A 14,405-nucleotide genomic window follows, 5' to 3' on the forward strand; every position below is an offset into this window, starting at 1 on the left:
TCAACTAGGAAATGCACATTGATTGTATTATCGCAATGCTTGATTTTAACACACACACAAAATATACACTAGCTTTCTGTGCTGGATTATACTTGTGAAAGGGAAATGTGTTATTCCAGCAGAAACACATTACAATAGCAGATTTTAAAAGTAATAGCAATCAGATTTGCAGATTAATGCTGTGACTACATGCACTGATGTATTCCCACATGGTTCACTTGGCCTTTGAGAGACGCATGGATTGGTGAATTCCTCAATTCCCATTCCATCAGCATATATAGACACTTGAGGGCAATGAAAATGTTTCAATATGTGCCAATATTATGTCCAACAATGTCAAAATAGTTTCATCCCTTACTCAAACAAGGTTTCAATGGTTTTGAAATACAGAAACAATTGTTCAGAATGTCAAAGAAAACAAATGGCCATTTCAGTACCAAATGGTCACTTCGGTACCACTTCACAAACACACACACACACGCTATTTCAAACCAGCTGAAATGTGGCTCTACCAAGATGCTCAGAGGAACTGGATCTTAGTGAGAAATTAACCTAATTGGTACAATTCAGTCAGTATCAATGAAAATGTAGACAATGTTTTGGTGAAACACAACATTCAAAAGCATCATTTTAAATAGAATATGGAAATAGCAGCTGCTGGTCATATAAGCCAAAAGCAAGTTCTTTGTCCATGTGTTCAAGGACAGGATAAATGAAAAAAGAAAGGATTATTTTCAAGCACATGAAAAGGTGCAATACCTCATCCTTTCTAATGGTGCTTTCCTAAACACACCTACTAGAGAGCAAGTCCACTAGACTCAGTGGGACTAGAGAAAACACACATAACATGAGCAGGGAGTGCTCAGTATATAAGCATATCTTAATGCCATAACTCCATTGTAAATTAGCAGAGCTTCAACTTTGCCACAGTAACTTGGTCAAAAGCTGTCATGATCTGTATTTAGAAATGTTTTAATGTGAGGGCAATCTCGCACGAGGAGATGTCACTTTGCTCTCACTTAAAGCCTCGACTTTCCTCATACATTGCCATCATTCAAATCAGCATTGAACTCATTCAATGGTTTAATTCTTTCAATCATACACTCATAAGCCTATGGGGAAAACGTCTTAAAAAAATAATAAAGTACAATAGTATAAGAGACATCGGCCACAGTATTAATGATTGGTTCATGTTGGTAAATAACACCCAGGATTAATCACCTTTTAAATCATTTACAGAGAATTTCCTTTACTACCACCTGTTGTTATTCACATTGCTTGGAGGAGCAGGAGTGAGACTGGGAGCAAGAATAGGAGCAGGAGCAGGAGCAGGTGGTGGTGCATCCATTGTTTTCTTTAATTGATTGTAGTTCCAGTTTAGCTGTTCCACCTCAGTCTTATGTTTTGAACGTGTCTCATCCAGTTCTTTTAAAAGACGCTCATTGGTAGAAACCAACGTCCTGCAAGAAACCATCACACACGTATTGAAACTTATTCCATTAGGAAATAACGTAATGGCACAAAGCCTCCGGGCACGAAGAGTGGGGGCGTCACAATATGGCCAACTGGAGCCCTCCTGCCTTCACCCTCATCTCTGCTGCCCACACCACCTCCAAATCCAAGAAATGACTGGCCGCAGTGTGCGCACACTGCGGAGCAAAGGGGTTTAGTTAGGATTTATGGCAATCCCTCTGCGCGCACACTCCTGCACTCACCCAGAGAGGGACAATCAATGCCTTATGCCGACTAGGTTGAAAGCAGCAACTGAATGCTGCACTTTCAAAAGTGACAGTCACTTCTGGCAAAGATGGATTTGTGCAAAAGCTCTGGGCATATAAGTGGCTTACAGTATGAGCAATGTTGGTTGGGATAGCTATACCCCTAGAAGGAAAGGAAAGGAACCTCTCGTGCAAGCACTGAGTCATTACTGACTCTTGGAGGGACGCCAGCTTTCGCTGACATTTTCTTGGCAGGCCTTATAGCGGGGTGGTTTGCCGTTGCCTTCCCCGGCCATTATTACCTTTCCCCCAGCTAACTGGGTACTCATTTTACCAACCTCGGGAGGATGGAAGGCTGAGTCGACCCGAGCCGGCTGCCTGAAACCAGCTTCCGCTGGGATCGAACTCAGGCCGTGGGGAGAGTTTCAGCTGCAGAAACTGCTGCTTTACCGCTCTGCGCCACACGAGGCTCTATACCCCTAGAAGACAGAAATAAAGTTCAAAGCCATCTTGATAGGCTGGAGATGGCTGAAAACAACAGAATGAAATTTAATAGGAACAAATGCCAAGAAATAAATGCCTAAGAAAAAAAAACCAAATGCACAGTTACAAGATGGGGGATACTTGGCTCAGCAATACTACAAGCGAAGGATCTTGCAATTGTTGTAGACCAGCTGAATATGAGCCAACAGTGTGATGTGGCTGCAAAAAAAGCAAATGCTATTTTGGGCTGCATTAATAGAAGTATAGCTTCCAAATCACATAAGGTACTGGTTCCCCTCTATTTGGCACTGGTTAGGCCTCATCCAGTTCTGGCCACTACACTTTGAGAAGGTTGCAGACAAGCTGGAGGGGGTTCAGAGGAGGGCAACGAGGATGATCAAGGGTCTGGAAAGAAAGCCCTATGAGAAGAGACTGAAAGAACTGGGCATCTTTAGCCTGGAGAAGAGAAGAGGAGACATGATAGCACTCTTCAAGTACTTGAAAGGTTGTCACACAGAGGAGGGCCAGGATCTCTTCTCGATCATCTCAGAGTGCAAGGCATGGAATAATGGGGTAAAGTTACAGGAAGCCAGATTCCATATGGACGTCAAGAAAAACTTCCTGACTGTTAGAGCAGCACGACAATGAAACCAATTCTGTTGGGAGGTCATGGGCTCTCCCACACTAGAGGCATCCCAGAGGCAGCTGGACAACCATCTGTCAGGTATGCTTTAAGGTGGATTCCTGCGTTGAGCAGGGGGTTGGACTCGATGGCCTTATAGGCCCTTTCCAACTCTACTATTCTATGTACTCAAAATAAGCTTACTCCTTCCTTTCCATGAATTGAAAAACAGCAAATGTACATTTAAAAAATATTCAGTGGGGCTAATCACACTTCTCCTACAAGGGAGCTCCACAAATGGGGAGGTGGCGCCGCTGAGAATATCCTATGTGCATTATAACTCCAATTTGCCTTTTCCTTGTTAAGGAGGAGTTGATGCTTATGCGCATGTTTGCATGCGTGCAAAGGTAGGTTATGACATTCATGGGGAAAATAATCCCTCTCCCTCTCTCTCATTATTTGTCCGTTTTGATTTCAATCTATTGGCCCTTCCTCTTCCTCTGGGATTACGGAACAGCTAAAACAGAACTGGTGGAATAAGGAAAAATTAGATTTCCCTTTTTTTGGGGGGTGGGGTGGAGAAAAGAAAAACCTGGAACCATATTTTTGGGATGAAATAGATCTGCTCTGAAATCTAATTTTTGTAAGGAAAAACGATGGAGCGACTCTACCTCTAGTTCAGTTTGTAATTTTGTATCCTTCTAGTCCAGCATTCTGTTTCCATTTCTCCCAGCATCTAGTATTCTACGAAGAGGCATTTGGTTATCGTGACTAAGCAGAAGAGTAGCTTTGTGCAGATGGAGGTGAAAGAAGGTGTGGGACTTGGAAGGCACTAGCCACAACTTTTGGGAGGTACTACCCACCACCAAATATTGAAATACAAGAGTAAATTTTTAAAAAAGTTAAGTATATGAAATCTCAGAGCTCTTGGTTTTCACTTGATTTTCAGTACCAGCTAGCTTGTACCTGTGGCTTTCCTGTAACATCTCTGTGAGCTCCTGCATCTTGTTAAAGTTCTCAAGACGTTGCTTCAAACTAGCATTCTCATCTGTTAACTGCTTGTTCTGCGTTTCAAGCTCTAAAGAAAGAGACACAATACAATTAAGCTACAAACAGGGAACTCGGCCTCCCAGGATAAGCATCACAGCAAGAGGGAGACCAATTTAGCCCCACAAATCATCTAGACAGGAAGCAGCTGCAGGGATTTCACTCCACCCCCATCCTCACCTGTAGGAACATACAGCTTCACCTGACACTTCCCTGGGACTGAAGACTCTGGCCTCATCCATTGACCAGACAACCAAGGGCCACTTGTAGGAAACACAACCCTGCAAGAGGGAGACCAACCTAGCCCCATGCACGGTGAGAAGAGAACCACTGCAAAACTTAGAAACGAAGAACTGGTGCCCTAATTTTGCTCCCCCCCCCCACCGCCCAGCTCGTGCCTCCGAATCCCTTTTCCTTTTGTACTGCATCTTTTAGATTATAAACCTGAGGACAGGACTGTATCATTATTCATCTTTATAAGGCACTCGGAGAGCCTTCACTGGCTGAAGAGTGGGTTAAAAGAAAAGAAAGGTGGTCTCAAGGAATGGCTGCCATGGTGGGTGTGGCCAGATACAAAATATGCATTTCACAGAGACCAACCGCTGAAGCTAAAAGATGAGAATACATAGCCCAAGAATACAGAGCAGAAGTGGGACCTGGGACCTCAAAACACAGACCCACTCCATTGAACCCACAGTTGTCAACTCATTCGGGATCACACCCAATGCTGCCCTCACCCCACTCCAGCCACACCCACACTCCTAAACGTAGTGCTTGCCTTAAGCTGCCCACAATCTTCACTGCCTCAAGATGAGAGCCAGTGTGGTGTGGTGGCTAAGGTGCTGGACTGGGAGTCGGGAGATCCGGGTTCTAGTCCCCACTCGGCCATGGAAACCCACTGGGTAACTTTGGGCCAGTCAGACTCTTTAGCCCAACCCACCTCACTGGGTTGTTGTTGTGAGGATAACATGGAGAGGATGAGGATGATGTACGCTGCCTTGGGTTCCTTGGAGGAAAAAAGGCGGGCTAAATAAATAAATAAATAAATAAATGTCTCTGAGCCCACATCGGGACCAGAGGCATTCAGGGGAATAAGGATGGCAGCCAGCCAGCACTTTGCTTTGAAGCTCTCCCAGCCACAAGGAAAAATGTAATTTTTAAAAATCAGCAAGGCATTTGGGGTGCAGGAGGAGGTGCCTGTCGCTGCAGTGGTGGCCGGGGTGCCCCTTTTGCCTAACCCCAATCTAGCCCACCAAGACTTAAAAGCAAAATTCGGCCAAGCCTGAAATTTCTCAGCCCTACCGTGTGATTTGCAACTTGGAAATTCTGTTTCGAAAACCCAGATAATGCACATCTTTTGAGGAGGAAGAACTTTTTATATCAGAGGTGAGGCTGAGGGGGGAGGGGGCTTCGTAACAGAATGTAACTGCACAAAGACTTATAGCAGGGCAGAGTCAGTCCGCCTTCTTGAGACCGTTCAGTATCTACTCAGTACTTTTCTTCTGGTAAGACAGGAGATCCAAGGGGGGAAACCTCATTGACTACGAAGGCTTTTCTGGACAAAAACAAACAGGCTGCTAAACCAACAAATATGTTTAAATACTAATGTTAAAAAGACTAAAATGTGTGCCAAGTCAATTTGTGCCGACCCAGTTAATAATGTTTAATTGCATAACTAGGTCATCATTAAAAAAAGTGTGCCATATCCTCATGGAGGGACCAGATTGTTGCTCTGCTTGCTCCAAAGAAGGCACTTCTCTTATCTTCCAGAATCATAGAACAGTGGAGTTGGAAGGGACCCACAAGGCCATCGAGTCCAACCCCCTGCTCAATGCAGGAATCCACCTTAAAGCATACCTGACAAATGGCTGTCCAGCTGCCTCTTGAATGCTTCTAGTGTGGGAGAGCCCACAACCCCCCTAGGGAATTGGTTCTATTGTTGCACAGCTCTAACAGGTAGGAAGTTTTTCCTGATGTCCATCTGGAATCTGGCTTCCTGTAACTTGAGCCCGTGTCCTGCATTCTGGGATGATCGAGAAGAGATCCTGGACCTCCTCTGTGTGACAACCTTTCATGTCTCCCCTTCTCTGCTCTAGGCTAAACATGCCCAGTTCTTTCAGTCTCTCCTCATAGGGCTTTGTTTCCAGACCCCTGATTTTGTGAACCGCCCAGAGAGCTCCGGCTATTGGGCGGTATAGAAATGTAATAAATAAATAAATAAATAAATAAATCATCTTCGTTGCCCTCCTCCGAACCCCCTCCAGCTTGTCTGCATCCTTCTTGAAGTGTGGTGCCCAGAACTGGACGTAGTTACAGTCTGAATCTAACCCAATGTCTTAAAACAGCTATTACCACTCTTTGTTGCCTTTATTGCAACAGATTAACACAACCTATCCTCTGGGACTTGGCATTATTCATTTAAGTTCTTCCATAAAATACCTGCCCCTTGAGGGCTTGGGATGTGGGATGTGTAAAGTGGTAGGGAGAAGGAACGGAGGAAGAGTGAGAAGAGTGGAATGAAAGTTTGGAACAATGGATGATGCTAGGAAATGAAGACGGGAAAGGGAGAGACAGTTGGGAAGAAGAAGGGGCAGCAGCAGAGTGAAGTAGTGCAGTTGAGAAGAATATGCAGGAAAGGCAACAGTGTGGTGAAAAAAAGAGGCAAAGAGAGCAGCTCTCCCTCAGTTACAGAGGAAAAATGAACCTCTATAACAGAAGCGGGCAACAACGGACTAGCCTGGTCTGCATGTTACAAGAAGCCATTGTGAGTGAATTCCCCTGAGGGGGCTCTTGCCACAGCAGCGGCTGCCATTTTGAATATTCAAACCCTGGTGGGGGCGCACTGTAGCTTGCTGTTACGTGTGAACCTGGTGAGGATGGGTTGCTGGGGTGGTATAAAAGTCACCCAGCCCACCCCTGCAACGCGAAGCCCTGTGAGGAAATTCAGCCATGGTGGCTTCCCGTTATATGCAAACCAGGTCACTGAAAGAACTGGGACAAGCAATTGTACTCAAACACCTCTAGCAGTCAACTGGGCAGTTATTGAAATTAGCACCTTAACTTATTTCATTTCCAAAGACTTCCCTTGATTTAAAATATATTAAAAGTTGCAATTGTTAATGATCATTGTTTGTACTCTCTGCATTTCAATTCCCCGACAACACAGTTTACACCTTCCCCACCCCCAGCTTCTGTGTGTGTGTGTGTGTGTGTGTGTGTGTGTGTGTGTGTGTGTGTATGTGTGTGTGTGTGTATGTGCCAATTTGAGGTTAACCCGCCATTTATGTGATGAAATGAACAGTGATCACAAAAGCTTATGCCAGAATAAATTTGCCGGTCTCCAAGATGCCACAAGTTTTGCTGGTTTTGCTGCAACTGACTAACACGGCTATACCTCTCATTTTTTAAAAAAATCCATAATTCTTTTACCCTTGACTGTTTCCCATAACATAGATGATAAAACTATAACAACAAAGGAGTGTAGTCTAAACCGAAAGCATTTCTGCATGCACACCAGAGCTCTGCTAGTTTCCCCTCTACGCTTTACCAGATGCTGCTCTGGTTTTTTGTGTGGGTATGAGGGTACGTAGCAATTAATTAAGGGAGGTGGGGGGTTTGAAAAGACCTCAATGCACATGGGCCATATGAAATTCTTTGGATCTCAGACCTAAGTTTTATACTTTCAATTGCTTGAAGCTACAAAAAAGTTCCTAACTGGATTAAAAATGTCTCAATCTGAACACATTCAAACACACCCACGGATTGGCTTATTCATAGAATGTTTTATCCAAAACTCACTGGTGATTTGTAATGGTGCCGTGTTACTCTGGATGTCTTGTTCCAATTTAGAATTCTGCACTCTCAAGGCTGCATTTTCTTCCAATAATTTATCTAATTTCTGCTTCATTGTATCCTAATAAGATGTGGGGGGAAGGAGGAGAAGGAAAAATCAAACATGATTACATGAAAAGAATATTTCAAATTCTGTCAAATTGTGGCTAGTTCCTATGAGCCACTTTGTGGCAAGGCAGCAGTCCACAGAATAAAGCATTTATTCCAGCTCATCACCTGGTCCTGGTGCAGGGAAACAATCCAATTTATGAACAGGTAAGGAAGCTGTGTTTTGGTTAGGGAATTTTTGGCAGGAGGATGGCAGAAAGAGAAGTGGCCAGATGATGGGGCATAGACAAGTGAGACGCTTATAGATATGAGGGTAGGGGTGAGAAATGAATCTTATATGGGTGAGACAGAAGTAGAACAACATGAGAAAAGGGAGATTTGCTGTTACTAACTGGGAGGCCAGGCAAGGTTATGTTTGGCCCAAGCGACTGACCACTAAATCAGTGTAAAATGAAGAACAAGAATTAATTACATGCACGTAATACCAAATATTAGCAGTTTGGAATACTAGCTATGTATAGCAACAATTTCAGTTAAGGGCTATAAACCTCTCAATAATATTCCCTTCAGTATTTCCTCCTTAAGGAGTCAGGAAACCTACATCAGCGAGCAGCCATAATCTCCTCCAGCCTCTAACTGCTCACGGTGAGTGTGAGCTCAAAACGTTCCTACCTTCAGGTTCTTCCCAACAGCGGCTGCAACTGCTATGGGATCCCAGTGATCCTCAGAGCCGGCAGTAATCAGAACAGACCCTGGGGATCAAGCAACAACTGCTGCAGAAGCAACAGCAAAGGAGGACAAAAGCCTGACTTAAACAAAAGACTGTATTTTTTTTTAACGTTGTATTTATAAAGGGTTATAAATGAACTGTTTTACGGTTGAGCATTAAAAGATTAGCTGTGATTTGCAAACAAATTTTGCTTTCTGGAGGAATGTTTATCATGTAAGATTTGCACTTTTCAGACTCTATACTCACAGTTATGGATATGCTGAAATTTCACAGACGCATAGAAAAGAAAAAGCAAAGAGGGTGGCATTGCACAAGGGCAGAAAAGCTTCACTTTCAATTTTTTTTTAAAAAAGGAAAGCAATCTTTTCGTAGGGATGTCCACCAAATGCACAATTCAGTTAAGACCTCGCTTCAGAAAGTTGGTTGTTGTAACGCAGACCACTCTGAGCACTAACTTAAGCCTCACTTACACGGGGAAATAAACAATGGCTATGACACCTTTACATTTTGACAGAACAGAGTGAAATCCGCAGGCATAGTAGGCCTTTCTGAGTGGATGAACGCCTGCCAAATGAATAGATGCTGGAGTTTCTGTGTTAGACACTTTTTTTACAAGATGGCTTTGTTTTTTTTTAAGGGGACGCCTATCATTGTTATTCCTCGACAGAACTGAATGCAATTTGCTAGCATAGTAGTTCTTTCCGAGAGAATGAAGCCTATCACACAATTCAGACAGAAAGATACATGGTGTGTGTGTGTGTGTGTGTGTGTGTGCACAAGGAAAACCTTTACAATTTAGGAGTATTAAAAAAGGTTTCGCTCTTTCCCACTATGGTTTTGTATGAAAACAGCATACATTGTAGACGTACCTCTACATAAGTAACCTGAAAAATGTCAAATAGATAGGTGCAGAGCTTTGGGACGTATAAGGAATGAAAACAGTCTGAGGCATTGTTTGTTGATCAGTTGTTCCCTCTATATCCCTCCCAAAAGCAGTGAGTTTGGAAGTACAAAGGAGAGCCCTTATAAAGTTATTTCCTGACTAGATGCTGGAGTTGTCAGTTACATAACCACACACACACACACACACACACATACACACACTCCCTACCCGCTGCCTGCCATTTTCCTTTTATGGAGCGGTTGGAGGGGAAATGTAACCATTTTTAAATAGACAGTCCGAAACTGTCTGACTGCATCCGCTGAATCTCTGTGGCAGACCTGAGGTTTCAGGAACAGCCTGATTTGTTTTGAGCCATTTCAGGAAAGTTCTGCTTCACCTCACACGAAGCCTGAATTGCTCTGAAGCACCCCATGTTGGTTTTGGATGCAGGTTTCTTCATCTGAAACAGATGCACACCCCTACTCTCTAGCCCCTCTTACTTTCAAAACTGATGTTTAAAGGTACATGGAGGCAATGGAGGTTTTAATCTCAGAAAGCAGAAGGAAAGACATCGGTCACAGGATGGAGTTTTAGTACTCCATGTCTTCCCCAATGACTGACCAAACAGAAAGTTAGACATCCCATGAAGTGTTCTCCTGGTCAATAGAGACTGGACTGAAAGGAAAGAGTTAACTCCTCTCATCCTTGAGAAGGTGCGGACAAAAGAAAAATTCACATTCCACCCAGAGAGAAGGGAACCCCTCAGTCACACGACTTGACTTCAGCATAGTGCCTTTTCACAATAAACCTCATATCACAAACTACCACAGAAGAATAAAAAGAGAAGAAGGAGGGTCATTCCACGAGAGACCCTAACTAACTAGACCAAGTAAGGTAACCAAGCAAACTACTACCCCTCAACCACTTCAATAACATCATCTGAGGTGTGGGAGAACCTTTTATAGGAAGGTTTTATAGGAAGGTTGACCAGGAGAACAATTTATAGGAAGTCCAACATTCTGTTCTTGATCAGTGAAGAAGTGGAGCTGACAGGAAAGGGATGTCCAAAAGCAGTATCCCAGAACAAGGTGAGATGAAACTCTATAGGGCATGTTGCAGGACCCACTGTTGAAAGGATATCTTGGCTGATGCATATTTGCCAATTTACAATGACAAATGAAGGTAGAAGGATTGGCCCAGATGGCCACTCTGCATAGGTCTTAGAGAGGAGCACTGATGCACAAGGCCATGGAAGTAGCTTTGATACCTTGGCGAGGCAGCGACCTTTGGTTTAGCGCAGTGGTTCTCAACCTGGGGCACTCCAGATGTGTTGGACTGCATCTCCCAGAATGCCCCAGCCAGCAGAGCTGGCTGGGGCATTCTGGGAGTTGTAGTCCAACACATCTGGAGCGCCCCAGGTTGAGAAAGGCTGGTTTAGCAGGACCAGGCTATGCTCTCCCTAACCCACATGTTAATTTTGCATAAGAAGATTTTACTTCCTTATGCTCCTACCTTGTAGGACACAAATGCTGCCCTAATACGATGTCCTGGGACCTGTGGAAAGCAGAGTTCACTTTCAGAATGAAAGTCAGGTCCAGACAAAATATCTCCCTGCCGAGTTGGAAGGTGCAGAGTTCCTCTGACTGAAAGGGATCAGATTTCCCCAATCCTCCTGGCCGAAACAAGCATGACCAGGAAACCATCCTTCCAAATGAGTTCCCTAAGGGGATAGAATAAATGGGCTCAAAGGGTATTCCCAAGAGAGCCTGGGGAAACAGAGTGAGATCCCAAGTAGGGAACTTGTGAACAGTGGATGGAGAGATGGAGGCCCCACAAAGAAACCATCTGACTTGAGATGATGAGAGGGGAATTTTTCCCTGTTCCCCAAAACACTGCACAGCATCTCTGTAAGATGTCAGTACCAGGATTAAGGAAGCCAGGTAATTCTGGGAGCCGCGCTTAACCAACTGCTAAGTCATGGCAGGTGCGCCTCTCCAAGGCATGGAGAGCCCTAATAATAAGGTGGCCGCCTCTCAAGAAAATCTCACTCTGAGTTGCCTCAATCCTAAACCATGAGGGAAGAAACCTTGAGAGGAAAGAGGGAATCTTTAGGGCAATTTTAAGGCCTTTGAAGGCCATTACTCCTCAGCAGGTGCTTAAGAGCAGCCAAGCAACCACGCTCTTCCTTTGAAGGCAGAGTGAAGGACTGAAAGTTACCCTCCTTTCTGGGGGTTGATATGAACCTCTCAAGCCTGGCTTCTTAAAGAAAGAAAGAGTTAACCCTTTCCTGTTGGCTCCATTCTGCTACTGACTGAGAAGCAGTATTATGAAAATAATTAAAAACTGTAAAATACATTGACAGAAGAAGAGAAATCATGCAAATATGCAGAATTTCTTACAGTTTCAGGTATCAATTTATATTTTATTAGCTTGGTATTTTGTTTCTCTTGTAAGAGCAGCATGCACACAGCCCTGCCTACAATAATCTAAAATTAACTAATCCGGAACATTCTCAAGTGTACCACGTCCATGCCAAATCAGTTCTTTAAAGGTTCAAAGAGAAGCAGTTTCCGTGGGTTATTCCTCAAAATTGGAATTCTCTTCCCTAGGAACCTCAAACAAAGACAGAGATTGTACCTGTTCTGGAAGTAGTGTAAACTGCTTTTATTCAGACTGGCTTTTGGTGGGAAGGAATAAGAGAAAATAATTAACAAACTGTTGCCCAGCCTAAGTCCTTAAGATGGGATAGACTATATGTCCAAATAAATAAAATAAAATCCAAATGTGTTCAGTTTGCCTCCAATTACATCTTGCTATTTCAGATTAGAACCTTGAGTCTACATATTATATATGTATATTCTCTCTCTCTCTCTCTCTCTCTCTCTCTCTCTCACACACACACACACACACACACACAAAGAGAAACCACTGAAAGAAAACACTACACTCTACTCACCATATCTTTCTTAGTACTATCCAAGTCTGCCTTCAGAAAATTAACCTGGTCATTGTACTGTTGCTTTTGCTCAGAAATACTTGTTTGTAAAGTTTTGTTCTCTAAAAGAAGCTTATTCAGCTCTTGAGTCTCTGAAGGAGAAGGTTTCTGTTGATCTGTTGGCACAGGTTTCTGAATTGCAGACAAAATAGTTTCTGCCTGAGCTAGGAATTAAAAGAGATTCAGCTGAGTCTTTATTTACTGACAACAGGAAAAAACTGCCTTCAAACTACTGGCTCAGTCTTCAGAATGTCACTGGACATGGCCATATTTCACGACTTCACTAAGTAAAATTGATCTGCAAGAGCTACTTTACATAGAGGTGGCTTTCAACAGATACACACTTGTATCATTAAGTTCATTAAAAAAGACTGATGCTAGAACATTCATGCTCTTTCTTGTGAACCTTCGCTCTCATGTACCATCACTTCATTGCAGGGAGATCCCAAACACTAGGTCTAGGCCCCAGTTCTAAGCAAAGTCTCATTTTGGAAGCCTTATGCTGGAGTCAGAACCTGAACCTCAATCCTATCTGCTAGAACATGGGATCACATGAGATGACAAGTTCAAAAACCATTTTTCCCTAGGATTATTTCCAGGGAAAGACTGGCCCTGGGATTTCCCCTCTCCCTCCCTTGAAAGCAGTGTTTGACTGCCTGGAGACATGAATGAGCATGAGATGACATCCAGGCTACAAGAAAAGTCATTGCCAACCAGGGGTACCCAACACCAAACTGAAGCTGTTAATATTCCCTTTCCTCTAATACTTCTCTCATAGCCTCTGGGGTAGTCTCCTGTTTTCCAGCAGAAGGGACACTTGCCAGCTGAGTAAACAGAAACTCCTTCCATACTGCTTCTCACATAAATCCACCCCATCAGGAGATGGCAGGTCACCTCATGAAATGGCACCAACTGGCCAGTGTTTCTCCTCGAGCAAACTCAAAGAATGGCACTGGAACAGCCAAAAACTGCATGTGAGTTGAGATCTTCATCTGCCCCTCCCAATAAGAACAGAACATTAGTCCTCACCATGAAGATTTCTTCTTGTTTGGCATGTGAAGGTACCCAGTATGGGTTACATCTCCTATAGCTTGGAAGGCAGAAATAATATGAACTAGGTTTTTACTATCCAGTCCCCACATTGCCCTCTTTTCAATTCTGTTTCACAGTCCAGCTTGTAGCTTAAAGAATAACTCATGTGGTTAGTTATATATACAAAGAAAATAGAGAGTTGCAAGCAGTTACCTGTTGATGTAGTGCAGAGTGAAGATGTTGGTCTAGTAGGTATGTAAATGTGGATAGCCACCTATCCACATATTAGATGCCTTCACATGCCAAACAAGGAACTTTCATAGTGAGTGTGAAGAACATGTGCTTTTCACACACACACACGGTCTCCCCAGGGGCTTGCCATAAGCCCAGAGACAGTTATAATCACCACGTGGCAGTGTGCTATCTCCAACGCCAGAGCAAGGCCAGAGTTTCAAAGCCATGGCTGCCTCGACTATTTGGAAGAGTGATTACAGCTGGTTCTGGTGGGAAAGCTTGACTCCTGCCAGGATGGGTTGAGCAGCGGGCAGCTCATATGGTGATTGGTTGAAGCAGACTTGCCAAGGTTGCCATGGCCTGAAGAAAAGAGGCTGAGTGATTGATGGGGTCTTTTTTCTCCTGCGTGATCTACCAGGTCCCAGCCAAGGTGCTGCAGCAGTCCGACATCCGTGCACCTTGGCTGGGACCTGGTCTGGGGGGACCCTTTACTATGGTAAAGTATAGTCTAGGCCAGTTAGACTTTGTTAGTTTACTTAGGTGAATTTTGGTGAAAGACTTTTACTGAACTGTTTTACTTCTACTTCTTTTATCCCTTTCAATCTTGTTATTCCGTTTTAACCAACTCCCTTTCCTTTCTCTGTAATTCCTCTCCCTGAATAAACTGCTTAAAAGCTTTAAACTGGCGTGCTTATTTCATAGCAACTCCTTGTGCTAAATCCAGTGTTTGCTGGTTCAAAGAGGGTAGCTGGGTGTTGGGC

General features: G+C 43.7%; 1 protein-coding gene across 1 annotated transcript in view; it reads right to left on the minus strand.

Annotated features, from left to right (window-relative positions):
• Positions 1-1,031: 1,031 nt before the first annotated feature.
• CEP72 (centrosomal protein 72) overlaps positions 1,032-14,405 on the minus strand; it is a 49,185-nt gene continuing 35,811 nt past the window's right edge. Inside the window, exons 11-14 of the mRNA XM_063125206.1 lie at positions 12,340-12,542; positions 7,669-7,783; positions 3,790-3,901; positions 1,032-1,460 (exon numbers count right to left, since the gene is read on the minus strand). Of these exons, the coding sequence (XP_062981276.1) occupies positions 1,253-1,460; positions 3,790-3,901; positions 7,669-7,783; positions 12,340-12,542 (638 nt within the window). The 3' untranslated portion in view covers positions 1,032-1,252. The remainder of the gene's footprint in view (positions 1,461-3,789; positions 3,902-7,668; positions 7,784-12,339; positions 12,543-14,405) is intronic.

The sequence above is a fragment of the Elgaria multicarinata genome, chromosome 1, assembly GCF_023053635.1.
Source record: "Elgaria multicarinata webbii isolate HBS135686 ecotype San Diego chromosome 1, rElgMul1.1.pri, whole genome shotgun sequence".
NCBI classification, from domain to species: Eukaryota; Metazoa; Chordata; class Lepidosauria; order Squamata; family Anguidae; genus Elgaria; species Elgaria multicarinata.